The following is a 16,216-nucleotide window of genomic DNA, read 5'->3' on the forward strand; positions in this document are numbered from 1 at the left end:
ACACACCGCCAACCCTACCAACAAGGGGCCGTCAGCCTATCCTGCCAAGAGGGGACTTCTGTTTCTAGTTTGTTGAAAAAGCAAAAACCCAAAATAAAATTTACATTAAAGCCCTATTACCATAATATGACTGAAGATTTAACTTTTAATCATTTTTGAAGAAACTGCCAAGGGACCTGGATCTCAAAGCGACGATTACATATCAAAGTGGGGACCTTTACCTACTGCAATAGAACTGTCTGTACACATTTTTTGACCTAAAGAGTATTTGCTTACTACAATGAATTACTTTAACAAGAAAAATCAATGAGGCTCCTGTCTATAAAACTAAAAAATTCACGAACAGACAAATTTTCCACAAATAATTTGTAGTTACATTCCACAAAAAAAAAGAAAATTCACAAAGAGTTGGATCTGCAAATACTGAACCACAAAATTAAATTTGCTTACATGTTAATATTACAGACCAAAAATAAGACAATTCTCACTTTTGATGCGTTCAATGATGAGTGAAAAAAAAAAAAAAGCTGATTTGTCAGTCACCACCGGTCAGAGAATATTGACTGGTCGCTACCGCCTGAGTGATTTGTGTTTTTTAAAACTATTTATCAAACTACTTCGATATTTACTGTATGGAAACAAAAACTGCTCGTATTGCAGTTTATTTTTTTTGCCAACTAAGTAGATGCCTCTTGTTCAAAGACATTCCAAATGAGAGGAGAGGAGATTCAATTACCAAGTGGCTGTCACAGGTGGTGAAACATTAGTCAGAGAGACACAGTCAGCAGAATGTTCCTAATAAAGGCAGAACAGGAACACCGCACACAATCAGTACATCATATGTACACGATTAAAACAGAAGACATGGTCATTTAACAAACAAGTGTTGCCTATCAGACATTATTTTTTGCTATTTTTAACACCAAATCCTAATTATGAGTTCAGCTCAGGGTACAGTTACCCTCAGCAGAGCACATGAAGCACATTAAAACCCACATCACACAAATCTCCACCTGCTGACTGAGGCGGCCCGATTTACTGCTGGGTAATTACGGCCGTGTGATGCAGCAGAAAAATGATCATTAAAGTGGTGATGCTGTAGTTGTGCAAGTTCATTCACACAAATTTAGGGTTCTAATAAAATATTTTTTTTAAAAATGCATCTTTCTCATCTCTTCAACACTCAGAGCCTCATCAGCTGTTGAGCTTGTACAAAACGCAAGCTTTTTGATGGCTCTCCATGCAGGGCGCCATGGATTATGGGATTCCCCAAACATTCAAAAATATATATAAAAAAAATTAAGTAATCTACTAGTTGTGGTCCAAACTAGTGTTCACCTGCTTATAGTTGGAGAGTGGACAGTCCTTTTGTTGAGCAGACTGTAAACTCTTTGAGAACATACGGATAATTAGTGATGCTGACGCTGCTTAAATGGTAAATTAAAGGGTTATTGCAAACTAAAGGGGTAAGTAAAACGGCCTGGAATATGTTTGATCATGTATAGTTCAAAATACAAAATATCTAAACTGGCCAAACATCATTTGGATTGTTCTACACCGAAGAGAGATTCTTTAAAATACCACTAGAGATTCACAAAAGCTTTAAGAAAAAGAAAGAAAGAAAACTGAGATGCTTTCTTTGTGCATCTTTAAAATGATATGAGAACTCTAGATGCACTGATCCAGAATCGATATCTGTCTTGGTCGCAATACTGAAAAAAAAATTAAAGGTGCCGGATCCATATGGGCAGATCTATTCAGTTTAATTCTATGCTTTGTGCTCTGAGTAACATCATACTTTATTATTTAAGCTACATTATATTTAGATTTCTATCTGCACTTTCTAACCCATCTAACCAAAGGTTTGCTGAAGTTTTAATTTTATGTCTTTGACTAAGGTGGTCAACTTTTTGGTTTTTTGTCAGTTTCTTTATTATTAATTCTACATTGGCTCTTACACTCCTAGTTGAACTGACTAAACAAATTAAAGTTGTCTTTACATGTCTGACCAAGTGTGTGAAGCTATTGATGTATTTAAAGTGTGCTGGACTGGTGCAGGGTTATCAAATAAATTTGTAATTCAGTGTATTTATGTCTGTGTTTAAAAAAAAAACAAGAAACATTTTAAGTCAATTCAGCACTCAGATTTAGTATCGGTTTTGGTCGATACTAAATCTGAGATATCTAAATCTGTATCGGATGTAAAAAAACATTGCTATCTCATACAGAAACTCAGTGGGACATCTTACTGTTATCATAGATGCTTTAAAAACACTTTTGGATTAGTGAAACTTGAGTATTGAGTAAAGGTTTTGGAGATATTTCAGTTTCTCCAAAATATCCTCTGTCGATAGACAAACTAATGCTATTTTTAGTTCAGAATATCTTCAATAAAACTTTTTTTTTGGTTGTGATTTTGTGAGTTAGGCGACAGAAGAAAAGCACTCGGAGAGGTTGCCTTTTGTGGAAGACCCACCACAGCTAAGCGCTCTTTTTTTTTTCCCCTCAGGCAATGGAAGCAGCTCCATGATGCTATTTCTTAAGCTGTAAATTCTTGGTGAAATAAATACATAATATATAAGTGAAATACAGTACAATCACTCCTATACTTCTTAGATGCAAGAAGTTGTAATCAAAGTGCTTGGATTGCAAGAGTGTCCCAGGCAGCAGTTTCTTTTACTTGTGAGTTCAGTGAGAGGTGAGAGGCTGGTGGAATGTGTGTATGCGTGTGTGTGTGTGTGGGTGTGTGTGTGTGTGTGTGAATGTGTGGCATTCAGCATAAAAAGTAAAGAGAGACGAACCGCACTGCACAAGGATTATCAATAAGAGATAACATTACCATTATGGACGTTAAACAGCCTGTCCATGCATCAAATGGGCAGAAAAACGTAGCTTCTTCACCGTCATTTAAGAACCCAAACCACATTCATGTCAGTTCAAAGTGCCTCAATGATTTTGAAAGTCTCCCTCTCACGTTTCCGGTGCTACGCTGTAGCTTTCTTGAGATTTTTCTGCTGGAGTTTTCGCATTTGATAGTCTGGTAGACTCGGTTTGATTGGGAGCCAAAATGGCAACATTTGCTACGTTTTCAGTGGGTGCAGTTTGCTTTCACACTGCTCTGTGTCAAACGATCCAAACTCTTTGAAAAAATAAAAAAATTTCCTCCCCTGCCTGTGGCGGCACTGAACCAAGAACCAGTGGAGTATCGGCAGATTTCAGCGGTTGTAGGGTTTCTCTTTTGTCTTCGGTAAAACATCATGTGTCATTACTCCAGGTAGTGGAAGACTTGCGGGTACCACCAAAACAAAGACAGTGAACAATAGTGCGCTGCAACTGGATGACATATTTACTGAATGAGGTGTTTCTAGTGATTTATAGAGAACCACCGGTTTTCTCAGGGGTTAAGGAACAAATCCACCCACGAAATATTTGGAGAATTAAATACCTATTTTAATAGTTCAAACAACAAATACACCTTTAATAAGCATTTTTACACACACTGAGCACCGTCTTAGCACTACCGCAGAAGCTAACATCTACAGGTTTCTTTATCTCCACAATCATCAACCAATCATCGGCAAGCAAAAGAAAGGCTGCTCCTGGATTGGCTGCTTTGCAAACTACAGCCAATAGTGTGTCAAGTAGCATTGCGCCAAGGTATTACAGCTTCCCTAGCTGCAGTTTGTGTTGAATATTTTAGATATGCCCTATAAAAAAAAAGCCAATAGGTGAATTTTTCACAAATAATTTGGGGTCACGTTTCATAAAAACATCCACAAACAAGTGAATCTGTGAATACTAAACCACTAAAAGGCGGAAGACCGCTGTAATTATGAGGGAATAAGCTACTTCTGTGGCTGTGGAAACCCAAACAGGTCATTTTATGGAAGCAGTTGAGCCTAGTTCAAGCACCAGTCATTGTTAAGAACTGGAACAGTTTTAGTAGAAAATCCCCATTATTCTACTGCATGTTTCCACTCAGTCTTTATCTCCCCTGGGCTCAGGAACAATGCTCTGCAGACATGAACTGGAGATCATTTGAATACAAAAGGCTAAAAAACATTTTTTTTAAAAAGCTTCCTCTGTGTGTATACTGAGGGATCGGCATCAATAGGCTGACTAAAGGCGTGATTTACATTTGCAAGGTGTACCTACAGTATGTTTTATAGAAATCTAATTTTGTGGCTACTTTACTGCCCTTACCCTCACTTTAAATTTTAATGTGACTATTTTTTTTAAATGATCTTAACACGCCCCTTTACTGTCGATACTGCTTTATGACCTTCATTAGAACAGAGTCTGGCAGGGACGCTGATTTATGCATCACTTAAAAAGCGACAGACCTTTAAAATGTATTTATTTATTTTTTTACAGGTCACTTTGGCTGTAAAACCGGCTTTTAAACTGAACACATTCGTTCGAAATTCAATTAAAAACGATTCGGGACTTAATTAATTACAGCTGTTTTGCCCAGCCTATAGACGCCGGCAGACTTTTAAGAGAGGCCGCTTAAGCCCATGTCTCACCTCAGCGAATCCGGCGGGACCTTCATGGAGGCCAGGCTGACGTGGGTCAGGCTGAAGGCCGAGCTGAAGAACTGGCGGAAAGTCGGCAGAGAGTCTCTCCCTCTCCTGGGAAGGCACAACAGAGCAGACAAAAAAATGGAAAGAAAGAGACGTTTAAATAGAGAGAGACGGATCACAGCCAGACAGACACGACAGCACATAAAAAGTGCTTAGACGAGAACAAGAACAGATGGAAGACTGAACGAGAAACAGAGAGAGAACGGCACAAGGAGGAGGGGGTAAAAAAAAAAAAGCTTATAAAGAGCGACGGAAAGCGTTCAGCAGATGAGCGGGGAGCTGACGGAGAGGAAATGTGGCTGTGCTAAAGCAGACAGATGCCGGCGGAGACATTTAGGCCAGTATTACATACAGGAGGCGCTATATAGCACTGGGTCTTCGCATTTATTACTGCCACCACCTTAAAAGGTAAGAATAGCAAATCAGCCAACCATCTGCTTGGCAGATACAGTAAATTAGCCTGTCAACAGGGGACAGAGAGAGAGAGAGGGAGCTGGTACAGATGTGTTTAGCACTCGTCACGGCAACCAAGCTGCCACTTCTGCTTCCCGCTGTACGGGTAATTCACCCCAGCGGTGGATGGGGAAAAAGGGTTTCTAGGGAACGCAGGGTGAAGTGATGAGTGGCAGAGGAAAGATGGAGTTTGTTTGTTTTTTTTTTTTTTCAGGCATTGATCACCTCTGTTTCATCTTTTTTTTTTTTTTTTCATAAGGCTGGTATTGTGAAAAGATGCCTTCTCCTGTCTGTTCATCCTGAGTTCATCTATTACGGCGAGGTTATTCAGAAATACCCGGCCTGCAGCTGCAGCTGTAATATCACCTGAACCTCGGAAATGGATTGTCAAGCTGCCCTCTGCTCTCCTCTTTGATTGCAGAGCCAATTTTAAAAAAATAATAATAATATTTTTTTTCCACGTCTTCATGCGTTTGCCACAGCTGGTGCGTGGATATGAGAGCGGTAATGTAACGTATTAGGACTAAAATGACGAATCATTCTGCCTTCCCGGTTCCTGGCTCAATTCAGAACATTTCATGCTCCGTGCCCACCCCGCACACCCACCCCCACCCATCCTGTCCTTGTGCATGTCGTGACCCGATGCTTTATAATGATCAGGAGTCAAAATTAGAACAATCAGAGCTTGACTGATAGCTTGCCAACTTGGGCTTTAGGGATAATGAAAGATTACAAGCTTCAATGGATTTTGTTTTGGATTGTGTTTTGTTTTTTTCCCATTTCCACAGCCTGTAGGTTCACACGCACACACACACACAGGATATTACTAGGATGAAGGATCATTATGTTCACTATAACTCTTTAGGAATCCTCCCATCTTCAGCCTGCGACAGATAAAAATAAAAACAGCTTGTGGTTATTGAAAAAAAAAAGTAGGATTAATTAGGTTGCAATGCCATGAATTGTTTAGACAAATAGAGCTTTTCTTTTCTTTTGTCAAATACAAATAGAAATCTGAAAAGTGTGGCGTGCATTTGCATTTAGTCCCCCGATTCAATATGAATTCATGTTTTGTGCATCGCTTCCAAAACAGCTCAAACTGTGACGAACTGGTTGAACGTAAATGAATTCACAACAGTCGCGCTTATCCCAACTTAGTCGAGCTCTCGTTTGTTTGAGGAGGTGTGAAAGCGCAACTGGACGGTCCAAACTTGAAGGACAAATTTGCATCAGTTGGCTTGGACACATTTTACAAGTGTCTCCTACCAGGCTGTCCTAAATTGACAGCACTGGCTGCAAAAGTGTCCATGTTTGAGACTACCTGCCTTGGTGAGCAAATTTTGTCACTAATGAATAAAACAAAGCTGCGCTCAAAGCTCACACATAAGCACTTAAATGAGACTCTGAAACTGGCTGCTGCTCAGGACATGATGCCTGATATTGATGTTCTTGTCCAGGATAAAAGATGCCAAATTTCAGGGGCAAAAACTGAGTAAAACCAAATCCTATGGAATGTTACTGACAATGTTGCACTATTAAAGAAATATAGCTTTGAATATTTGCTGAATTAATTCTGTTAAAGTTAGTGCTAGTCAGTAACAGATTTACAACAAAGAGTTTTGTTGAGTAAAATATTTCTCATGCATACAATACGTGTTATGTATGCACGATTTTCTATATGTATACATTTCATGCATCAACAAGAAAGGTGAGGAATCTACTTAATCAAATGTCTGTTTAAAACAGCTGCCACTAAAGACTTCAAATGAAGCCAGATAATTTGTTCAAATTGCTTCCCAGATGTGGAAAATTGATTTTAAATCATTTCTTAATTTGTATCTGTTTAATGTATTCTGTCATGCAGGGCAATGTTTTAATTTCCAAAAACTGTGAATAAATGTTTTGCAACATTGTGCAATCACTGTGATCAGTTCTTATGCAGAATGCACTTAAATAAATGTTTATACTATGAATAACCTCAGAGTTTTTAAGAAAAGTCTGTGCAATTTCAACAATACTTTTACTCAGTTATTTTGTAAAAGTGAAACTTAAAGCATGAGAAAACAGAGGTCCATTATGTAGGACATTTGATATCACCCTTAACTGTCCAGTCTATTAATATAGGAGAAGATGCATTTTAATATCTGAGTCTGACAATATCTGCATCTCCTGTCTATTGTCCTATTGATATGAAACTCATACCAGCAGCTCATAGAACAAGTGTGATTATGTAGAAAAGGTTATTTCACTCTTAACTCTTTATTTCTTCAACATAAAAGGGGGATGCATTTTTGGCAAAGCTAATTATTAGCTTGCCGATATATACATGGCCTGTCTACTTCCCACAAATATAATCTTATTTATATGAAACTCATACCAGTAGTTTGTATAATAGGTGGGATTATGCAGAAAGCCTTACTATGTGTCTGAGTTAGCAGGGATGCATATTTTGGTACAGCAAATTATTAGCCTGCCGATATTTGCAAGCCCTGTTTTTCAGCTCAAAATGTGTCAATACAGATATGAAAATCATACCAGTAACTTAGTAGGAACAGGACTGTAATCTTATATATTTAAAGTGGTTTATTGCCTCGTGGTAAACGCACCATAATGGTGCGTTCACACCAAACACGCTATTATCGGAGCGTCCATCGGAAAACAGCGGCTAGAGCTGACACGTCTGACGCGCCTCCATATAGACTGTGAATGTAAACCAGATGCACAAAACGATAGGTGTAGAGCAAAACGTCAAGTGCCCGAATTCCAATGGTGCGTTCACACCAAACACGTTACTTGCATCAAAAACGCCTCCGATGCTTCAAGGTCGACGCCTGTGCACTTTGAATGCAGACGCTTGACGTGAAATGCTTGACAACTAGCATTTGGTGCGTCTGGTGTACATTAAAAGACTGTGGAGGCGCGTCGAGGGCACGTCAGCTCTAGCCGTTGTTTTCCATTGGACGCTCTTGACGCGTCAAACGATTCAAAACGCACAACGGCCTTCGTCGAGCCTCCACATAGACTTTGATTGTAAACCAGACGCGCCTGACGCTCAAAACGAGTTTGTTGTGAACGCAGCAAAGTGGACACGCGTTGAACTTGAAGCTTTGGGCACGTTTTTGACGTAACGCGTTTGGTGTGAACGCACCATTAGACAACCCCAAACCTTGACGTTACCAGAACACAAAACTACTCCTAACCTCAGTCTAAACTTAATCTACACCTTAACCCAGATACTAAATATAATGCTTCACAGCATTAGGATCAGGCTTCAACAACATAAATAAGTGAACAATAGAGACTATAGAGTCACCCTTATGTCAAAATTTAATCAATGGAGTGATTTATGACCTTAATAATTAATTGCCTTTAATTTTCAGTGATAGAAGATGTAACTAAGTCTCAGTGAGAAAAGGTATTTAAGAAATAAACACAGATTCACTGATTGAATTTGTGTTACTTTTTAAAGTGACAGTTTTTATAGTTATATTTACATTATCAACATCATAACTGGATTACTACAAACCTAAGGACTGGGGGTTTTTCTTACTTTTATTTTTACCTTACTTTTCTTCATCTCCAAGTTGAACCAGGGCAAAATGCCTCCAGCCGACCCCAAGGGACATTAGCAGTATTATACAATGACTTCAGTCTATAGAAATGAAAATCAAACTGCTGGAGGTGAACTTTGAAATCAACGCTACCTGTGGAAATGAGACAACTCTTCCTCAAATCAACGGAGAGGCCGTACGCCTCGCATCAAGCAGCTCACCCTGGAACGCTCTGGGTGCCAAGCCGAAACAAAAGCCTCACACTGCAGATCCGATGAGACGACTGACAGGGAGAAATCCCTCACCTGGACGAATCAGCGTGGCCGGCTCTGAGCCGAAACCCACCTTCAACCTCAACACCTGCTCCACCAAAGAAAAACAAACAAGCAGCAGCAACCAAAACGGCTCCACCGACCGCGCTCCCAAGGACAGAGCGACCCGCCCGGGCCTCAAAACATTCTGACTCCGTGGGAATCCCACTGAAAAACAGATTTTCTGCACTCCAGCCTGAGCCTCTGAGTGAAACCTCGCCTTCAAACATCAACAATGAGGCAACACCAACACATCCACCCCGAAAAGCTCCAAAGGACAAATCAGGTAAACCACCAGGAAACGAAAGGTATGCCAAAAGTGCTTATTGTCGATCTCCTGCTCCCTTCTTCCCCCATTTGTGAACAAGATCCCAAGATACTTGAACTCCTCCACTTGGGGCAGGACACCCCCCCTGACCCGGAGAAGGCACTCTACCCTTTTCTGGCTCAAGACCATGGCCTCGGATTTGGAGGCACTGATTCTCATCCCGGCCGCTTCACACTCGGCTGCGAACCGCTCCAGCGAGAGCTGTAGATCACGACCTGATGAAGCCAGAAGGACCACATCGTCCGCACAAAGCAGAGATGAGATCCCAAGGCCACCAAATCGGATCCCCTCAACACCTTGACTGCGCCTAGAAATTCTGTCCATGGAAGTGATGAACAGAATCGGTGACAAGAATCTCTAACTTCCCAGAGGATCCACCACTCTGTGTTTCTGAGGTCTGAGGCCAGGGTCCAGATTTTGTCTTTACACATATCTTCCTCCAGAATGTGTCTGGCCCCCCGGCACAGCAAAACAGGACATTACCTGTCCGGATCACTACAAGAAAATTTACAAAAATCAGAAATATAAAATACAGCTGTCCTAATTCAAACATCAGACTGTTCCCCTGCCTAGAGGAACCTCAGACTGAAGAACTTTTGGCCTCAAAAGGCACTTAAACTAGCTCTTTTAAATACCAGATTTCTCTGTGCTAAAGCTCTATTAATTAATGACTTCATCACTGTGCTTAACATCAATGTTATGTTTCTGACAGAAACATGGTTGAATAACAATAATGAACCAATCGTACTAATTGAATCAGGCCACGGTGAGAACCAATGTGCTCCTGGAACGGACACAGAAGACTTTAGAAATTAAAAGATCCATGATGACAACCAGTTCCCTATCGTTCCCGACTCGTATATTTCCAGAAAAGTGCGCCCGATTCTCTGAAACATTGTTCTCTTTGGCGTTTCCTCCAGCAACAGCGTCTCATCCTCTGATTTTTTTGCCATCCTGGATTTGGCTCTGTCCAGCTTCACTTTTAAAACAACAATCTCTTTGTTTAGTTGATCATTTTCCGCTTCCAGGAATTCAATCTTTTCTGTCATCTTTCTCAGCGAATCCTGTGTGTTTTCTCTTATAGTTTTGTGTGTCCGTTCCAGGAGCACATTGGTTCTCACCATGGAGTCATAGTCGGTTTGTAATCGCTGTGCCGTATTCCTAGCTTCGTCCAAATCTGAAGTGAGTTGTCTGATTTTTTGTTTGCAATGTTCATTGCGACTTCGAAGCATCTCGTTCACTGTTTCATAGCTTCTCACGTCGCTGGTGTTCTGGCTACGTTGAAGACGCTCGATTTTCTTCATCAACATTGCCACCATCTCTTTAAGCTGCTTGTTTTCACGCTTGTACTTCTCACAGTTCCTCTCAAAAATGTCTGTTCCTGCCAACAGGAAATCGTTTCCTCCTGTTGCAGTGGTTTTTATTCCTGCCGAAAAACAATTCATCTCTGCCATGATACTTGTCTCTTCGTGTCGAACCTAAAACCGCAAATGAATTTTTCTGTGGAATCTGGGAATACAGAGACAGTGACCAGTGATGTCACAGACAGGATGAGTGACATCACTGCTTCACATCAAAGCCACAAGAAGTCTGTTGTGTGGGTGGGGGGGGGATGTTTTTTTTAAAACTTTATTCTCAGATACACTGTAAAACAACAGAGTGAAACATTTGTTATGCCTCCAGAAAAACAAATACAGATAAACATATTCAAGAAAAAGCTAAGGGGCTTCGGTTCCCAACTCAAAGCAGTACAGATTTAAATTGTTTTAGTAGCTATTTTTTGTCAGAGTCTTTGATAGTCAGGATATAAAACTTAACTTCATTGTAAAATGCAGCAAGGCATGGCTTTCTCTACCTGGAACAATGAATATGATATTTAGCTAGTGACAATAAAGGATTTATGAGAAACTCAGAATTGTTAAGCATGATTTTAGTGAGGCCAAGTAAGAAATCTTCCCATAACAGAATAAATTGTGCTTCTATGTTGTTGTGGATAAAGTCACACAGATTCTGCCAAAAAGCATCAACAAAGTTACAGCGCCAAAACAAGTGGACAGCAGTTTAAGGATATGAATCACAAAATGTACAATTTACATCAAATTCTTTCTTGAATATAGAGTTCTCATAAAAGGATTAGTGCAAACATCTGCGATAGCTTTTCATTTTAAACGGGTAGGATATTCTGATGAAGTGATATTTTTGTGTTTTTGTCGTGTAAATTATTCCAATGCTATGCTAAGCTTAACTTCTAAGCTTCCACTTCAGTCTCGTCACATAAAGAAATGAGTGATCAGAAATGATCATATTTAACATTAACACAGCCTGCTATAGTTTTCGGTTTGTAAACATCACGGTAAAAGTTTTAGACACGATAGCTACCGACTTACACATTGACCTCGAGCTGCCTGTTCTTGGTGCAGTGCCGCCACAAGCTAGGAGGTAAACCGGTTTTTCAAAAGGTTTGGTTCATTTTACACAGAGCAGTGTGAAAGCAAATTGAAAATCTAACTAATGCTGCAATTTTGGTCCAGTCAGTCAGAGTCTACTGGACCATCAGGGGTGAAATGAAAACACCCTGACAGAATTTCCTCAAATCTATGTAAAAGCTTTGTATCATCTTCCTTACGCTGGACAATTCTGAACTACTTTGTCTCAATTCTCGTCCCAATGATCCTGGTAAAACCCAGATAATGGTTTTAAAGTGACAAAACATGAAATCCTCTAGTATATTCACCCTGCAGAGATAAAAGCATGTTAAGTTGGCATGGCGATAAAAGTGAATAAACGAGGCACGAGATAAAGACGGAGAAAATGGAGAGCAAATGAAGTTATGCAGGCTAAAAATGGAAAGGGTCAATAGAAGAAAGGAAGACAGAGCCATCGAGATAGCTGGGGAGCTGCATTACAGCCGCAGTTAGAGCGATAACCTCCCTCTCTTCTTTTTTTTTTTTTCGGTTCATTTCTAACGATTAGCATACAGCTTGTAGAGTCTCTCCACAGATACACAACGGCTTGTGTCGCCCGGGAAGATACGGTGTCGCCGTCTCTCTCGCGTTACGCTCCCCAGAGAGCTTTATCAGCAACTCTGAGTGTGTGTGCGTGGGTGTGTGTGTGTGTGTGTGTGTGTGTGTGTAACAGCATCTACAAGGACAGCTTCATTGTCTCTCGAAAGCGGAGGAGACACGTGTACGTGTGCGGCGGACAGGGGAGGTGATCCGGGCCCGGGTTTCGTATTCATGAGAATCAGCAGCCGGGGCCGTTTCTTATCGGCCCCGTTCAGCCTCCCGGCTCCGTGCTGTCACGGCAACACTGGGGCCGCCTTACCGGAAGCGTGGATTAAAACACCAGAGGACCGGCGGGAGGTGGGAGGAACTATGAACAGGAGGACGGACGGAGGGAGGGAAGTGCTGGGAAAGATGATGAAAGGTGGATGGGGCAGAGAAGAAAAAAAGAGTGGTGAGGAGACATAAAAGAGATCCAGCAGATGCAAAGACAGAACAAACACACACACAAAAATGCATTCATGGGAGCCTGGGGACTGCAACAATAATAATTCCCCATCTAAAATTAGTCTCATTTTTCACCAACTTCTCCCACTCTGTAATTCCGTAATGCAATATGCTGAGCAGGGAAGCTCCTGGGCCCCTGGGGGACGCGGTCTGTCGAGAGCCGGAACCACTCCAGCCTTCCAGCAACGGTAAACAGAAAGACATGCACACATTTTAAAAAAAAAAAAAAAGAAAAGAAAAAAAAAACTTGTGGGCATCCAAACGAGCGCTTGACAGACTGAAAACTTGTTGGCAAACAGAGACGTGTGCATGGACGAAAAAAAAAATCACCAACACATTCTGCAAACACATATGCGGGAAGGGAAGAACGACTCAGCGGAAGAGGAGAAAATACGCTAACTCTCTCAGCGTAGGTCCCAGACAAAACATTAATAAAGCTGAGGGGAAAAAAAGATCTCTTAAAAGTCTCCCGAGTTACTTTTTTTCCTTCTTCTTTTTTTAAAAAGATGAACAAAGAAAGATATCTGATGCCCACCTGTGAGAGAAGGAGTTCTTGGACAGATTCAGGTAGGAGAGGTCGGCGCAGCAGCCTCGCAGCAGGGCCCCAAATAGCTGCCAGGAGAGAGACAGATCAATACCAGAGGTCTATTCACAACTGTTCGGCGATCGTGTTGCACAACAGTTATTTTAGCCGTGCGGAGAATGCCGGAGCGCAGACTGAAGGACATCGAAAAGCAAAAGCATCACAGGTGAGACAAAAATCATCCGCTGAGAAGTGTTTGTGATTTATCACTGACATGCATTTCTACGTTTTTACATCAACTTGTAGAAAGTTTCCAAGTTTTAATTTCAGTAAGGTAACGAAGCAATTTCCATATACATTATAAATGACTGCCAGCATACACACTTTGACCACTGAATAATAAGAAAAACAACTTCTTATTAGTTCCAGGAAAAAAAACAAAACATGGGTTGGTTTGAGAAAACCGACGGGGGATTCTGGATCAAGTCTGCTTTGTTTCCACATGAGTAAGGGCCAAAAGACTTCTTATAATTAATTACTGTTTGCTTTTCAACGCGCCTTTCAATTAACCTCAGGAGAACCCTCTGAACTTATCTTGTGACATTCCGAGGCAGACCAAATCCACCGCCGTCAACGACTGGACCCAAAGCACCAACGTACTTTAAAAAAAAAAAAAAAAACAGAAACAAGCGACAACTGAAAGGAACAACCAGAGCTCTAATTAAACGAAGAATAAATCAGCTGCCATTTTCCACGATAATTAATAGAAAAGACTGAGCTATGGAGGAGTTCTCCTTCTTTTCTTATATTTTAGAATTTCATTACTGAGCCATGGCTTGTATAGTTCTGCCTCACTTTAATATGTTTGTTGAAATAAATAAGAGTAATCCTTTAGCTGGGTTTCACTAACCAATACGGGACATGAAAAGTATGAAAACAGTGTTGCATTAATTGTATTAACACTTTTAAAGAATTAAAGAAGAAATTTAAAAAGTAGTTTACATACGAAGTAACTAGCATACAGAAAACTTTGCTCTTTGCTGTTAACTTCTGTAAAAACATGTCTGACAGTCGATGCCGAGTAACGATGAGCAACTTTTTCTAATTTTTTAACTAGTATTTTAAAAACTTAAAGGTGTTCGTCTTTGATCTTTCAAGTCTTTGAGGTTGGAAGTCCTCCTTAACATCACCCTAATCTTTAGCTCTTTTTCCTAGAGTTTTATTCAGATTCTAGTCTGCACAACTTTAATATTGTTTCCATGGAGAGGAAGCACGTAGACAAAAATCAAAAGATTGCTTTAAGCCTAAATCTGCCAGGTGTTTGAATTAAATTATTCATTACTGTATCCCACTAAACATAAAGAAACATAAAACTCAGTGGTTGCCTTAAAACTAAAAGAACTGTAAACAGTAGAGGCAACCATCAAAATTCAACAATGCAGCCGATACTTCTTCATCTACTGTATTAACTATATGCAGGTCGGTCAAGGAAGGGCAGAATATGGTCCAGGAGTCATGAAGGTTTAGTTTCAAGAAACAGATTAGCTTTAAAGCTGCAGCTAGTCAGCACTTTGTGCACAAAAAAGTTTTGTTGTTTTTGTTTTTAGATGCGTCGCATCTAAATCAAGGCTCTTCTACAAATCTTTCAAACGGCATTAGGTAATTACTTACACAAGAGCTCAATTTATGGGGGAACAAAGTGAAATCTCTTCGACGAAGCACGATTTAATGGCTTTCGGAATTAAAATTGTCCTGAAGTAGTAAGGGTAAAACAATTTCATGAACACAGAGGCGAAGGCTTTAAGCTTTACCTATGTTGGAGACTCTTATTTTGAAAGGAGAGGAAAGGAATGGAAGCAGATCTTGATTTGTCAGATGTGGCTAAGAAAGACACATTAGGCTAGCTGACAACAAAGTTTATTAGCATAGCAGCATTTGTTTTACCACACTCTTAGTTGTAAATAACCATCTGATTCAAAAATTAGGGTTTCCGTAAAGGCAATTGCATACTTTGACGCCTTTTTAAATTAGAAGTCGTTCCACTCTGACAACTTGCTTGCTGTAAACATAGAATCACTTTGACTGATGTAGAAGACGCTGTAAGAGAGTAATCTACTGCAGTGGGGGTTGCACAATATCCAGTAAATATTTTACTGCGACACCATCGCTGTAAATTTTAACGGTGAAATTGATTCCACTAAAGATAATATTCCTGACATTCTTCTTTATTTACTATTACACAATGATCTCACCGGTCTCTGTGTGCTTTTAGCATCACAGCTGTAAAAGCACCGACGAGTCCATCTAACGCACCAAATACATTGTAGATAAATAAAATCTTTCACAATTGCAATGTGTCTCGCAGTAATGATGTTATGATAGTGCCGCACGTTTAAGCTACAACACAGGATTCTCTTAATTTTGTTCAATACTTCACACAGTCACAAATCACGCTACCTACTTATATTAAATACCATGTGTGAATTTGATGAATTCTATTGTCCGAGTTATGACTTTTGAGACTATTTGCACTACTTATGAACCTTGAAATTTCGCTTTGGGGACAAATAAAATCATTTGATTTGGATTTAATTGAATTCTCAGTGTTTTCACTGCAAAAACACAAAATCTTACCAAGTATTTCTGGTTGGGTTTCTAGTGTAAATACAGTACAGACCAAAAGTTTGGACACACCTTTTAATTCAATGAGTTTCCTTTATTTTCATGACTACTGACATTGTAGATTCACACTGAAGGCATCAAAACTATGAATAACACATGTGGAAATATGCACTAAACAAAAAAGTGTAAAACAACTGAAAATACCCCTTATATTCTAGTTTCTTCAAAGTAGCAACCTTTTGCTGTGATTGCTGCTTTGCACACACTCTGCATTTTCTTGATGAGCTTCAAGAGGTAGTCACCTGAAACGGTTTTCACTTCATAGGTGTGCCCTGT

General features: G+C 40.1%; 1 protein-coding gene across 4 annotated transcripts in view; it reads right to left on the reverse strand.

The window, feature by feature from the left end:
• The window catches only part of carmil3 (capping protein regulator and myosin 1 linker 3), a 114,244-nt gene that overhangs the window by 39,006 nt on the left and 59,022 nt on the right, over positions 1-16,216 (reverse strand). For all 4 annotated transcript variants that reach the window (XM_032565975.1, XM_032565977.1, XM_032565979.1 and 1 more), the window contains exons 15-16: positions 13,271-13,347; positions 4,527-4,631 (exon numbers count right to left, since the gene is read on the reverse strand). In XM_032565975.1, coding sequence (XP_032421866.1) covers positions 4,527-4,631; positions 13,271-13,347 — 182 coding nt within the window. The remainder of the gene's footprint in view (positions 1-4,526; positions 4,632-13,270; positions 13,348-16,216) is intronic.

Source organism: Xiphophorus hellerii, chromosome 6 (genome assembly GCF_003331165.1).
Source record: "Xiphophorus hellerii strain 12219 chromosome 6, Xiphophorus_hellerii-4.1, whole genome shotgun sequence".
Taxonomy (NCBI): Eukaryota; Metazoa; Chordata; class Actinopteri; order Cyprinodontiformes; family Poeciliidae; genus Xiphophorus; species Xiphophorus hellerii.